General features: G+C 43.8%; 1 protein-coding gene across 1 annotated transcript in view; it reads right to left on the reverse strand.

Annotated features, from left to right (window-relative positions):
* Positions 1 to 885: 885 nt before the first annotated feature.
* LOC143025747 (uncharacterized) overlaps positions 886 to 15,983 on the reverse strand; it is a 47,898-nt gene continuing 32,800 nt past the window's right edge. Inside the window, exon 2 of the mRNA XM_076185753.1 lies at positions 886 to 1,347. Within this exon, the coding sequence (XP_076041868.1) occupies positions 886 to 1,245 (360 nt within the window). The 5' untranslated portion in view covers positions 1,246 to 1,347. The remainder of the gene's footprint in view (positions 1,348 to 15,983) is intronic.

Consider the following 15,983-nt stretch of genomic DNA (forward strand, 5'->3'; position numbering starts at 1 on the left):
TCTCTAATCACTGGGACCCATTCAGGGTTGTACACACACACACACACACACACACATATATATATACACACACATATATATATATTATATATATATATTAACCGAAATAGAGAAGTTATACTTTCTTCTAAGTTTCCTTTTATTCCGACTGTGGGTTCTTCGTGATTATTATTTACAAATGTGCTACTACATTTTATCATAGTGATATATATATATTATATATATATAATATATATATTATACACATATACATATACATATATGCATATACATTATATATATATATATATATATACATATATATACATATATATATACATACATATATATATACATACATATATATATATATATACATACATATATATACATTATATACATATATATACATATATATTATATATATATTATATATATATATATATATACACATATATATATACATACATATACATATGTATATATACATATATATATACAATATATATACATATTATACATATATATATATACATATATATATATATATATACTTATATTATATATATATATATATAGATATATATATACATATAATACATATATATAATATATATATATATACATATATAATATATATATATATATATATATATATATTATATATATACAGTATATACATATATATAGACCCTCACAATGTTAATATTCATTTATTTTCCTAGTGCTCTAGTAATCTACATAAAAAAAAGGTCCCGAAGCATTTTATCCTATCCGTCGTCGTCATTTACGTAAATCAAGAATATTACGGGAGTCAGTACCGACCCTTGAGGGACTCCAGTAGTGTGTGTGTGTGTGTGTGTGTGTGTGTGTGTGTGTGTGTGTGTGTGTGTGTGTGTGTGTGTGTTAGAGATCCTTACTCCTTACCTGATATTCGTCGATTTCCCCTGCGAAAGCGTTGTCGGGGATGCGGTGGGAGAAGAGCTGCCCGACGATGGCCTCCGTGTCGGGCACGCCCCACTCCCTTCGCAGGGTCTCCATGGAGAACTTCTTCTTCGCCGCCGGCATGCTGGGCGCCTCCTCCGGTCGGAAGCTTAGTTCCACCTCGAAGTCATCTTCCGCGTCAGGTTCGATCTGGTTAAGGTCCGGATTTACGTCCAGGTCGCGGAGATAGGCCTGGAGGTCATTTTCCAGGTGTTGCGCCAAGCTGGTCCTCGAAGCCTGAAGGGCGATGAGGACCACCACACTCAAAGTCAACCTCAGCATGACGCCTGCTCGACCTAAGGATCACACCACTTTCGCTCGATCGCGCGCACTCTCACACACACCGAAGTCTTGGAGCCTGATGTTGCCTTCAGCTCGTCATTCCTGCCGAAGAAAGAACTTGGCGTGAGAACTTAGAAAAAATTAATAAATAAAATAATAATAGAAATATTAAACATATATATATAAACATATATATATATAAACATATATATATATATATATAAACATATATATATATAAACATATTGATAAGTATTTTAGACAAATTATTTGGATGATGGAGAACATAAACACAGGGGAAGGCTCGGAACCCGAGCCTTCCCCTGTGTTTATGTTCTCCATCATCCAAATATAAACATATATATATATAAACATATATATATAAACATATATATATATATATATATATATATATATATATATATATATTCTCTTCTAGACACACGAGGTTGAAGGCTAAAGAGGATTAATTTTTGGTTATTTTATTGTGTATAGTTTCCATACAGTGCAAACTCTAGGCTTCAACTTCGTTTGTCTACAAGACAATATACTACCTGGCTACACGTGGATATATACATACATGTACGTATATATATATATATATATATATATATATATATATATATATTGCAATTGCTGTCACAAACGCATTTCATTACACACAAACCACCGCGTGAACATTTTGGAAATTCGCACAAGACCCGAAATGTAGATACTTTAGGTTTTGGACTAATTCCTCTGCAAACAGGAATTCACCCAACATACAAGCTGCACATTTACGAGACCCTAGCACAAATACATATTTACTGAAAACATTGAGGCAATTTCATTGAAAATGACCGTGCCAGACCGATTCCAGGTATTACAGAATTTTTTTTTTCTGGAAAATTCTTGGTTGATAATGAAAATGGGAGAGGTTATGGTTCTCAGCACCAGGAAGATTGCCAATATTGTTATCAACATATATTGACCATGTAAAGGCCTTATAATTCAATATCAAAGAACCGCGTACGGCCTCACCATCATGTAAATGACAAAACATACAAACCACCCTTCTGATATTAACTTAACAATTACGAACGGCCTCACCATCACGTAGAACACAATACAAACCAGCCTTTTGATGTTAACCTAACAATTATGCACGGCATCACCATGATGTGTTAACACAATACCAACCTACCCTCTGATATTAACCTAGTAATTTAACCCAAACGGCAACACCAATGTCTCTCAATTTCACCTTTTGAACGTTTTTTCATTCATATTTCCCTTTCTCCTATTTACTTTATTCAAAATAATAGTTTTTCATGATACGTATTTTTCCCGGCGGTTGCCGCCCGGCGATTGTATTCAGTTTCCTAGATAGTTTTAGCCTGTTCTCAGGGCGGAGGGGTAATCCTCCTTTCCTAAGAAATGGACGTCAGAATCGCCTCCCCTACCCACCTTCCTTGTCTACAGTTATCTCCAAGTACATACAGCATCCACCCAGTCTTAACCCCCCCACGTCTTAATATATATATATATATATATATATATATATATATATATATATATATATATATATATATATATATATATATATATATAAAACGATGATGATAATAGGCTCCGCATGGACATGTCCACGAGGGGCTGTCACTCGATCCCTGGACCAGAAGCATAACCTCTTATCCATTTGAACCGTTTCCTCCACTTTTTTATACAATAGTTGACAACCCGCGACTACACCCCCCCCCCTACTACAACAATAAACCGGTAAGAAAGAACTTGTCCCACACTAATACAAAATGGACAACAGTCCAACTCCAGGATCTTTGACTGCCGCTGTAGGGTTGCGGGCTCCTAGCAGATGAAATTCGTGGCCAGTTATCATTTCGTGCCCAAGGTTACACGACATAAAGTGGGAGAGAAAAAACAACAATAACAACGAGATGAAGTGAAAGATTGCTCGTGATGAAAGAGAGAATAAAAAAGAAAGAGCGAGGAAGAGCGAAAGTGACATAGAGAGAGACAGAGAGTGAAACAACTGCGTGACGAAACAGTGAGAGTGAGACTGCGATAGACTGAGAACAATAGTGAGAATGCGTGAGTGGAAAATGAAAAAGCGAGTGTGAGAATTACATGAAGGGAGAATGCACAAACGAGACTATAAGAGTGGAATGAGAAAGTGAGAAGTAACCATGGGCGAGGTAGGAGACACTAGCCACTAGGTTTAGTACAGTCTGGTCCGGCCTATTGCTGCGTCATCACCATAGCAACCAAATCAGAAAAAAGTCGCTCTCGAACTTATCAGGCGCCGGACCGACGTTCCATTCAGGTGCGTCTAACCTACAGAAAGAGAGGTTGAGGGAGAGATATATATCGGGAAGGAGAAAGAGAGAAAGAGAGGAGAAAGGGGGAGGGAAAGGGGGAGGGAAAGGGGGAGGGAGAGAGGGGGAAGGGAGGGAGAGAGGGGGAAGAGAGGGAGAGAGGGGGAAGGGAAGGAGAGAGGGGGAAGGGAGGGAGAGAGGGGGAGGGGGAAGGAGAGAGGGAGAGGGAGAGAGGGGGAGGGGGAGGGAGGGAGAGAAGGGCAGTGAGAGAAAGAGAAAGGGAAAGAGTGAGAAAGAGGAGGAAGAGAGAGAGAGAGAGAGAGAGAGAGAGAGAGAGAGAGAGGACAAAGAGGGAGAAGGAGAAAGAGGGAGAAGGAGAAAGAGGGAGAAGGAGAAAGAAGGAGAAGGAGAAAGAGGGAGGGAAAGAGAAGGGAGAGAAGGGCAGCGAGAGAAAGGGAAAGAGTGAGAAAGAGGAGAGAGAGAGAGAGAGAGAGAGAGAGAGAGAGAGAGAGAGAGGAGAGAGAGAGAGAGAGAGGAGAGAGAGAGAGAGAGAGGAGAGAGAGAGAGAGGAGAGAGAGAGAGAGGAGAGAGAGAGGGGTGAGGGAAAGGACTGTATGCGTGCGCGTGTGTGCATATGTGTATGTATGTATGTATGTGTTTGTTTAGAAAAATACCAAAGGCAGCCAGGAAAACAGGAGAAAGGAAATCATTTCCACCATCTCTATGAGTTCTACGTTAATTATCTCGCGCACCGCCGCCCAACCCCCAACTGCCAACATAAAACTTCCCCATACGTTATCCTCCCTCCCTCCCTCCCCAGTTGTCGTGATGAATCAAGCACTGCTTGCCACCAATCATCGCTCCATCTCTCCCTCACCTCCCGTTCCCTCCACTTCTCCCTCACCTCCCGTTCTCTCCACTTCTCCCTCACCTCCCGATCTCGCCACTTCTCCTTCACCTCCCGTTCTCTCCATCTCTCCCTCACCTCCCGTTCCCTCCACCTCTCCCTCATCTCACATCCCCGTCCCAACTACCACCACCTCTTCATCCCTTTCCTATCCTCCTTCCCCTCTTAACCTAACTCCTCCTCCTCCTCCTCCTCTCGCCTGTCTCTTCCTCTCCCTACCCCTCCTACAATCTTACCCCACCTCCCTTCCTCCTTTTCCTTCTTCCTCTCCCTACCCCTCCTACCTCTTTCATCTCACTCCTCCACCTTTTCCTCTTCCTACCTTCCCTCGCCTGTCTCTTCCTCCTCTCCTCCCTGGCATACCATCACCTCTCATCCACCTCGTCCTCACCCCGCGGCCATATCGAGTCCCAAATAAGATTTCATTTAACTGAATGGATTCCAAATTGGAGCAAGCTGTTCCTTCTACCCCTCCTTTCTCTATTCCTCGACCGTCCGTTCGATTTTTTCATCAGACGTTCGAGGGTTCGAATCCGCCCCGCCCCCCCCCCTCCCTCCCTCCTCCCTCGGATCGCGTCCTGAGGTATGACGATTGGAGTGCCTCCTAACTCACCTCCAAATCCCACTATCACTACCAATAGCGTCCCTATACGGCCGCATACCTCCATTGTTATTGTTGTTGTTGCTGTAGTTAGTAGTTCGGTCTTGCCATGGGTGTGCAATATCAGTAATGGTTACTGCATCGTCCTTCGTAGCTATAGCAATACCACCACCAACAATGTCGTCACCTTTATCATCACCAACCCCCACCACCACCACCTTCTCCTTCACCTTTCCCACCACCACCACCTCCTCCTCTTCCTCCACCCATCGTCCTTTGTGATCCTCGGCCCGACGCAAATCCCTCTTTTGTAGATCGTCATGTTTTTCTACATCAGCCCTCTCACTCCTACCCTATTCTCTGGCCTATCTCCCAGCCAGTCCCGCAGAAAAAGAAAAGTATTCTGATTTGTCCTTGTAATTTCATAGCCCTTCCCAATGCTTGTCAGATTGAAAGAATTTTAATAGCATTAACAATAACTTATAACATCAATAATAATAATAGTACTTGTAGTGTTAACCCATCAGGCACCTGTGTCCCTTATATAATTGTTCTGTCGAGAGCAAGGTGATTTTATTCAGCAAAGAGATGTCCTAGGGGCTGAATGTCCTTCTCATATTTCATTCTGGTTAAAAACCAGGCAATTCTAATCAGCTTGAGAGCTGAATGAGACACTCGTCTACCACCACCATCATTATCCTGTTCCACCTTTATCATCACCCGTCCACTACAACCTCTAACAACCATCGCCCTGTCAAAAACATTTATCACCACAACCACGACCACCATCGCCATTATCAAACACCACCACCACCACCACTATCCCTTCCTCTTGCACTGCCCCTCACGTGCCCTTTGTACTCGCGAACACCGTGATTCGCAAACACGTGTCCTTTGTAGGACCCAAAAGGACGGAGACCTTTGAACATACATGCGCGCCGCACCGAGCGAATTGGCATTTTGAGAGAGCAGGTGCGAGGGTGAGGGAGACACCTCTGACACCTGCTCACCGAAGGCATCTCCTTCACACGTTCATCCGCACTCACCCTTCTAATATCTCAACCTCGACCCTTTCCATAGTAAGAGGTAGTTGTTGTTGGTTTGACCGACTCGACAATTTAACCTACTTCTGCAGTAACCCTTTCGGTAAGCGTCACATGATTTAATTGAACTGTACAGCACCCACTTGCTACTGGTGGAGGAGGTAGGGGTGCAGCACGTCAAATAGCCTCCCACCCACCCACCCCTGTGTTGGGCTACTCCTCGCTTTAACCCTTTTTTCTGGCCCTCCAATTCGTCCCCCCACCTGCCCACGACCCATATTCTCCAATCCGTCCTTAGCCCCCCTCACCCCCAAATTCCTCCTTCCCCCTCCAAGCCATCAGCTGCCGCCTCGCCCAGTTATCTCCCTGATGGAGGACGGATGTCGGGATGTGACGGATGGATGGGTTGTGTCAAGACCATATCAGCTACGATATGGGAGTGGAGATGGTGGTAGTGGGTGGTAGAGGATGTTGGTGGATGGTCGTAGGTGGTATTGGTAGCAATGTAGTGGTGGTGGTGATGTGGTGTGATGGCGGCGGCAGAAGTATGGAGTTCGGGTAGTCTGTTTATCATTACTGTTATCGTTCCGATTATTATAATTTATATCGTTATTGTTGTTATCATTATTATTATCATATTACAATTTCACTACCATTACTATTATTATATTATAATTTCATTTCCGTTATTATTGTTATCATATTATTATTATTACTACAATATCATTATCATTATTACCACTATTATCGACATCAACGTCGGTATTATCAATAATATTATCATTATCAATATTATTATTAGCCTTTACTGCAGTGGACTCCAAATGGCTTACGACTTTATTTTATAATTTTATCTTCCACTATACTTACTACCGCTATCACTCCCAATTTAGTTTTCTTACTGTGGCTGTACCATCACGGTCGTTAATGTGAAGGATGAACTTGTAAAAATTATTATATTTCCTCTTTTGCCAGTGAGGCTTTTCTTCGTCTATGCCTCCGGCCGGAGCGTTCCCCGTCCATCTCAGGATCCTCACCCAACGTCAGCACGGGGAAGGGCTCTCGAAACTGGGGACTCGAACCCACGATTCTCAGGATACGAGTGGAGCGCTCTGAACACACTGTATCACCCCGCTGTAACATACGGGTGTATGTTACTCGGCCAATTGTGACGTAGGGGGAGTAATGCGCAGTTTGGCTTGTGTAGTTTATTCTAATTAAGATACGTGTGCGTCGGCCTAAGGACGGACGTGCCGTGGTCCCCAAGTGGGGAGACCGACCGCGAAGACCTAGTGACGCGCTACAGGTAGAGGTCAGAATGACTGACTGAATTCTGAATCTGAATGGCCTGCCCGCTCGGGACAGGCAGTGTATATATATATATATATATATATATATATATATATATATATATATATATATATATATATTAGGGACTGACCCGACGCCATGACCAGACGCGACCTAATTGCGGTGACCCTTTGTCTTTTCCGACCATTGAGTCGGATCAACTACCACACAACTCTACCATGCATCACCTTGCACTTACAAACATGCTTGTGGGGTACATGTACACCACACCGCCTCCCCATATATATGGAGGGTTGGAGGGAATAGGGGGTTTGGGGAATGAAAAGAGTTATGGGGAGGGGAGAGGGAGATTACGGGGAAAAGGGTTAATTGGACGGCATTAGGGTGTTTGGGGGTTGGGTGGGTGGGGGATTTGACCCACAACAAATCCCTGGCCTACGTCTTCAATGCCAAGGAACCGGCGCCTATACAAATGAGTCACCCAAGCACACGGTGTCCTTACATCCACTGGTGTGTGTGTGTGTGTGTGTGTGTGTTTCACCATGGTTTTGGATCACGTGCTTGACTAATACTGAATGAGATCTGAGGTCATATATGCTCGATCTATGGGTAATGCTATGACCTTATGACCTTACGCACACACACACTGCTCCCCGCCCACATGAGTTGGAGTGCCGGCTCGCAGCTCAGTGATGCTGAAATTATATCTGTCCTGGATGGGAATCAAACTCGGACCACTGGAATATCGGTTTCGAACTGTACCACCGCGCTATCGAGTCGTGTATGTGTGTGAAGTGATGAAAAATAAAATAAAAAGAGAAAGTAGAAGACGAAGTAGAATTCATAGAAGAATTAGTGCCCAAAAATAATGTGCCCTTACCATTGGGTGGGAAGAAGAAAAGAAAGGAAAAGATAAAGAGAAAGAGAGAGAATGTAATGGACGAAGTTGAGGTCACTGAAAAACTCGTCTCCAAGAATGGGGCGCGCGCACACACACACATACACACAATTCAGTCCATAAAGAATTATATATATATATATATATATATATATATAATTATATATATATATATTGTATATATATATATACATATATATATATATTGTATATATATATATATACATATATATATATATATATATATATATATACATATATATATATATATAAAGCGAGATCTGTCATGTACTGCGAAACGAGGCACCCCGAGTATAAGCTCTCCCCTGTACCACACGATTAGGTAAGCACGCGGTGCAGACTCGAAGCAGCCTGAGAAGGTCGAGATCATTCCAGACAAAGAAAGGCTCCTGTAGAACCGCAACAGCAAAACCACTTCCGCAGCCGCAAGGAAGCTTTTCAGGGACAGAGAAGGACTGATGGAGAGTGGGAGAGAGGGAGGGGGGACTGGGAGGAGGAGTGATGGAGAAACGAAGAGGGGAGAGGAAAGAGAGATGAAGTAGAGAGGAATGGGAAAGGAGGGGAGGTGGAGTGGGGTGGGAGAGAGGAGAGTGATGGAAAATGAGAGAGGAGAGTGATGGAAAATGAGAGAGGAGAGTGATGGAAAATGAGAGAAGAGAGAAGTGGTGAGAGAGAGAGAGAGAGAGGAATGAGGAAATGAGGGCGGGACAGTTTGAATGTGAGTTAAGGGAGTAAGTCTGGTTAGGACGACCTGATAAATGCATCCCCCGATATATACATGCGCGCGTGCACACACACACACACACATATATATATATATATATATATTATATATATATATATATATATATATGCATACACACACACACATACAGTACATACAGGATTTATTCCACCAGGGTGCCATTTGCACAACTCCAACTTTGACAATTTCTTGTAAAAATTTGTCCCTAACAAACAACCTTTTGCAGATCCACAAGTGATTCAATCTTGATTTCTACGGAGTACAAGCCTTTGGAAACATACACACACAATTATATATATATATATATATATATATATATGGATCAAGTGGTTACCCAAAAGGACGGCTTCGAACTCAAGAAATTTGAAGACATCAACTGGAAGATCGAGATTCATCCATGACAACAAATAATTAACAATGCAATATCTAACATGAAGAAGAGATAAGGGGCGGGGAAAGAAAAGAAAAAGAGAGGGAGGGGGAGGGAAAAGAAAGAGATCGTATATAATTAAAGAATGTATACCCTGCAAGTTGAATATTTTCAAGTTCCTTCCGGCCGGCTGGACTTACCACCGTTTTCTACTAACAACTATCATATTGATAAATTTATCAAAACTATGATCAATTCGTTATTTTTTCTGAATATGAAACTTTACAGAAATAAAAAAAATCCAAATAAAATTTTCGAAAAGAATCGAGACTTTTCTTTAGTGGAATATTTAAAAAAATTAGTATCGTCCTGTGATATGAGCGCGTCCGTGTTGCAATGGTCCATTTCCGGTGTTAGCATAGAAACTATATTATTGCATGCGCGCTCACATAATAAGTGCAAAAGTTGAACCCCCACCCTCCTCCTCCCTTCTCCTCTTCCCCCTGGCAGACTGGAACAACCACAAAACCTGCCCGAACTTGACCAGGTTCAAGGCCAGAAGATTACTCGCTATTTCTATGATTTTGAAGGAAAAAGAGGAAGAGGAGGAGGAAGAGGTGGAGCAGAAGGCGAGGAGGTGGAACAGGAGGTAGGGGAGGAGAAGCTGGGGAAGGAAAAGAGGGGAACGAGGAGGGGAAGGAGAAGAAAGAGCGAGGGGAGGAAAAGCAGGAAGGAGAAGTAGGGGAAGGAGATGGAGGGAAAGATAGAGGCAGAGAAGATGCAGAAAGAAGGGAAGGGGAGATGAGGCGGAGGAGGAGGAGGAGGAGGAGGAGGAGGAGGAGAGGGACTCAATCCATATAAAAGCCACAGAGGAGGAGCCAACACAGCTTGGGCAAAGGTTTCGAGGACGCCCCAAGTCGACGAACTTCCGGCAGAGGCAATCAATGGCACAACACCACAATTGCAGGCTTTAACCTTCCTTTACCTAGACAAATGATCACCTGTGCGATATACTATAATATCGTGTGTGCATAATTCACCACGGTCTTGGACTCGTGATCGACATATATTACTCTCTCGAATGAGAGCTCAAATCTCATGTGGTCCGATGTATGGGTAATGCACCTTACACCCATACACACCTTCAACTCCTTGCCCATCAGAGTTGGACTGCCGGCTCACGGGGCAGCGATGGTGATTTTTTTTTTTTTTTTTTTTTACAGCCCTAGGCAGAGTCGAATCGGATCGCTGATTTAACTGTCGAGAACGGTGCCACTGCACCGTTGAGTCGTGTGTGTGTGTTCTTCCGCGCTGGGATGTGTACGTGGGTGCGTGTGTGTATGTCCGTGTGCATCCAGTTGCGGTCATTTAAACCTGACCCAGGCATATTACCCTCCTGGTGCTATCTGGAAACTATTCCGTACTTCTTTTTCCACAGACATTTTACAAGTCGTCTTTAATACGGCTCGACATTGGCATGGCCGATTCTAAATACGGAAAAGGTGTTGTTTTGACCAGCCGAAACATTCAGATTTTGTAGAACAAAATTAGTTAGTCTTAGGGTTGCAGCACGCGCGCGCGCGCACACACACACACACACATATACATATACAAACTCTGGAATATTAACATTCCCTATTCCCATTATACCACCTTAAGCCGGAATATGCAAGGCCAACCATTGAGAGTTTATATTAAACAGACGCAAAACGTGAGAATGTGACGCCAATCGCGGCATCATTTTCCCACATTCCAAACCACAAGTGTTGAAGTTCGTCCGGAGTCGAACGCAAATTATATATATATATATATATATATATATATACACACACATATATATATATATATATATATATATATATATATATCAATCATACAAATATGCAAGAAAAGTTGCGCTGAACTTATACCTCTCTTGATGGTGTAGTGGTCAAGTCACTACACTTGTCACGTGCTGGCCTTGGTTCGAGTCCTCGAGCGTACCACATTTCAATTTCTGCATGCGCCTCCACAGTATTTCCGATGTTGATGGCTTAGAATTAAAGTGCACTGTGGTTGATAAAAATGTATCTCTAGTCACTGGGACCCATTCAGTGTTGTATGTATATATATATGTTTTGGGCAAAGTCTTTCTCGTAACAATTCCTATTAAATGCTAAAGCACAAGTGGCGTCAAAGATTTTAAGAGAACATTTATCTAACTCTCTGTATTTCCTTTTCTCTTCATATTTCAAACTCTGAAGGAAATAGTAAAAGGCTTCAGAATGTTGATTCATTTTATCGACAGCTGTTTCAACCATTACAAATGGTCATCTTCAGGGTAATACAATACATCAATACAAACATGGGTATATAAGGCCGTGTGAAAACGGCAGGGAGAGGTCACTCGTAAGGTATATATATATATATATATATATATATATATATATATATATATATATATATATGTATATATATATATACACACACATTCATCTCCATAGCAGGTGAGCTGTACCTCGCTGCACTGTGTTTGATCCAGTGTGGCAAGGGGCAGCCGACCCTTGATTGCCTACATGCCGACATAGAAAGGGTGGGTTTCTCGATCTGGGTGTATACTTTGACTTGGCAACCCCTCTTATAATGGGGAAATCGGTCTCTAAGTTATGCCTCTTCTTGTTTTTTCAGGTCACTTTAAGCGTACAGTTGGGTTACAACGTTTGCCGTCAGTCTTGTGGTGCGTGTTCCTTGCGATTCTGGTAACATTTCGGTGTGGCATCAAACCTCGACATGGGCAGCGAAAGTGTTATATACAAGATATATTCGCAACATACCAAGTGTCCACCGATCAGTGTGCGCCACCTAGTAACTGGTTACACGCTTCTCTAGTCTCCAATGCACACAACTTCACCGGGTTTACTCTTAATCTAGTTTAAAATGAACTCTCTCGCAAGTTACGAGGATTAATACAATACCATGGCGGCAGTAAGAATAAAAACAAAAGGACCACCCGGTAGGGAAGGGGCTTAAGGTGTATTGGGGGGAGGTAGAATGGGATGAATGGCGGGATTGGGGAAATGTGGGGATTGGTGGGGAATGGATGGGGATTCCGGGGAGAATGGGTGAGGGATTGGTGGGGAATGGATGGGGATTCGGATGAGAATGGGTGAGGGATTGGTGGGGAATGGATGGGGATTCGGGGAGAATGGGTGGGAGACTGGGGGTGAATGGGTGGTGGGATTGGGGGAAATGGGTGGTGGGATTGGGGAGAATGGGTGGGGCGATTGATGGAGAATGAGGGATTGGGTTGGAGGATTGGGGGAGCAGCTCATTAGCAGTGTGTGCGAATGGCCAGGGCTAATCCGTCACAGGGCAGCTGTCGCCACCGATGAGGATGACGCATCAACATGAGGTTGGTCACACACACTATTGACAAGTTCGAATCCCTGACGTGTCAACAGGAGTTCCGAAGCTCCGTTTTCTACGACGGGTGTGCGTGTTGGAGGAAGGGGGGTTAGGGGCTCCTCTCCTGCCTTGCCACAAACGACCTAGCTTCCCCCAGCTTCCCCTTCTCTTTCTCTCCTGTCCCCCAACTTCGCCGTGGCCCTAAGCTCATCGCCGACTAAACCACAGTTCCGAGCGGCCACCCCAATCCACCCCACCCGACCCCTCTCACATGAACCCCGTCCCTTACCCTCCCCATCATCCCCATTCCAAGCCCACCTCCTGGCGTCCCCCTCCCTCCCCCGCCCCCGCTTTGGGAACCTTTTCCACGCCATCTCCCAGGCAGAGGGGGGATTTATTCGTGCACAGTTTCAACAATCTTTGTCCTCAAGGGGGGGGAGGGGACGCTCAATCCAATCCCCATCCGCGCCCTCTTTGCGCCTCTTCATGTCCGTCACGTCGGATAGCCAGGACGTGGGGCGGCGGTTATTGCGAACGGCTGTTACGGTCCAGGCTGGGGGAGAAAACAGCAGGGGGGGAAGGTGGGAGGAGGGAGTTAGAAGAGGGGCAGCGGGGAAAAACGGGAGGGGGAAGAAGGGGAAAAGAGGGAGGGGGAAGAAAAAGGGAAAAGGGGTAAAGGAGAAGAAGGAGGGCTAAGGGAGACGAGGGAGGGGGTAAGGGAGACGAGGGAGGGGCTAAGGGAGACGAGGGAGGGGGTAAGGGAGAGGAGGGAGGGGGTACGGGAGAAGAGGGAGGGGTGTGGGAGAAGAGGGATGTGTGGGAGAAGAGGGGTGTGTGGGAGAAGAGGGTTGTGTGGGAGGAGCGGGAGGGGTAGGAGAGAAGAGGAAAGGGTTGGGGAGAAGAGGAAGTGGCAAGGAAGAAGGGGGAGGGGTAGGGAAAATGAGAGCGGCATTAGGAGAAGAGGGCGGGGTGGGGGAAAAGAGGGAGAGGGTAAGGGATAAGAGAGAGGGGGCCAGGGAGAAGAGGGCGGGGTGGGGAACAAGAGGGAGAGGGTAAGGGAAAAGAGAAAGGAGGTAAAGGAGAAGAGAGAGGTGGTAAGGGAGAAGAGAGAGGGGAGAAGAGAGAGGGGTGAAGGAGAAGGGGGCGGAGTATGATACAAAAGAGAGAGGGGGCATGGGAAAAGAGGAGGGTAGGGAAGAGGAGAAAGGAGTTGGAAGTGAGGAGAGGCAAGAGTAAGGAAAAAAGAGAAGAGGGTGAGAGAAGGGGAAAGTTGGCGAGAAGAAGCGTGCAGTAGAGAGGGTGGGGGTAAACGTGGGAAACTTAAAGTGGGTGGAAGGAAAGGTAAGAAATGTAATGGGTGGGCGAAAGTGGAGGGTGGCTGGCACAAAATGTGGAGAAAGTGGGAGGAAAGGGATGAAGGGCGGATGGAAAAACATGAAAAGGATGGAAACAATAAAAGATAAAAAGAAAGAGGGAACGATATATATATATATATATATATATATATATATATATATATATATATATAGAGAGAGAGAGAGAGAGAGAGAGAGAGAGAGAGAAAGAGAGAGAGGGAGCGAGAGAAAGATGGCGAGAGTGAAAGGTGAAAAAAGGAGAAGAAAGAAGAACGACTTTTAGTATTTACTGGAGAGATCCACAGTTTATGACGAGTCGTTAAGGATGATTTAACGTCTTGGGAAGAATATGAATCCTTAGTTCTGAACTAAGGCCCACGCATGGCCTGAACTAAGGGCCCGGCATGTTTAAGGTCTCCTTCATCACCTGCGTCGCCATCAGATCTTTCATTGTTCGTCTTCATCGCCGAGTTCTTTGTCTCCTGTTCTCAGTTTTCTTTTTTCTTCGTTTTGGTTCCTCCGTGATGAGTCCTTTTCATGAGCTCTAGGGTCGCATTGGTAATTCACATCTTCCATCTTCCTTCTTTGTTATTTATTTATTCAATTATTTTGTCTTTTCGTGCAGTAGGCATGCTGCTTTTTTATTCCATTTTCTTTTTAATAAAATCCAAATACCCAGGTGGTTTGTCTTTTGCCATCAGAAGCAAACCCCTGCGTGTTGCGGAATCTTTTATATATATATATACATAAACATACACACACATATATATATATGTGTGTGTGAGTGTGTGTATATAGGTATATATGTATATATGTTTGGAACCTAATTGGTCACCTTTAGCCTTAGTACGCATTCGAAGAACCAAACCCCAAGGAGAAAGTGGTCATCGCCAGAGGTCAGGGGCCGTATACACAAAACTTGTTAGCACTAACAAATAGCTGTTAAGGGTAACAAATTCCTGTTAAGGCTAACATTTAGCTGTTAAGCACTAACAGTGATACAGAAAACTTGTTAGGGCCTTAAAAGTACTGTTAAGATAAAAGTGCTGAGGAGGACTATTAAGCTCTTAACAAGTTCCTGTTAGTAGAGAAGATGGCGGAGCAACAACAACTAAAAAGATGACTGCGAGTTTATCGACAGCGACGGGACATATTTAACGAGTACAATGACGACGAACTCATCAAACGCTTCAGAATGAACCGTGCTGGTATAATAAAAATGGCTGATTTAGTGAGGGACAAACTTTAATCCCGAACAGAACGGAATCGACCACCGAGTCCTGAGACGAAGGTGGCAATTACCCTATGATATTTAGCCACAGGTAAAATGCAGCAGTGACGAATTTGGGACCTCGCAAGCATCAATCAGCCGTGTCATTACTCAAACAATTGATGCACTATCAGAACCAGATATTGTAACTCAGTTTGTAAAATTCCTATTGACTCGCCAAGAAGTGCAAGTAAAACAAGCAGAGTTCATGGAAAACTGTAGGTTTCCCGGTGTTGTGGGTACCATAGATGGCACAAACATTAGAATTGGGGCTCCAAGTGTCGATGAACATTTATATGTAAACAGAAAACAATACCATAGCATCAACGTGCTTTGTCATGCCTCCCTCTTATCCTTGTGGTTTAAACTTGGCTTGAATCGCCCATTTATTATTATTTTTTCTCCATAATCACGTTGATCAAGAGGAGTGTTTCCTCTTGTGACCAGTTTGGCTTCCTTTTCTTTTTCTGTGTTTCTTCTGCCATGTCTATGTCCTCTGAAATTATTGTTGAGTCTTCTGT

This window comes from Oratosquilla oratoria, chromosome 5, assembly GCF_046742065.1.
Source record: "Oratosquilla oratoria isolate Oo_2021 chromosome 5, ASM4674206v1, whole genome shotgun sequence".
Classification (NCBI taxonomy): Eukaryota; Metazoa; Arthropoda; class Malacostraca; order Stomatopoda; family Squillidae; genus Oratosquilla; species Oratosquilla oratoria.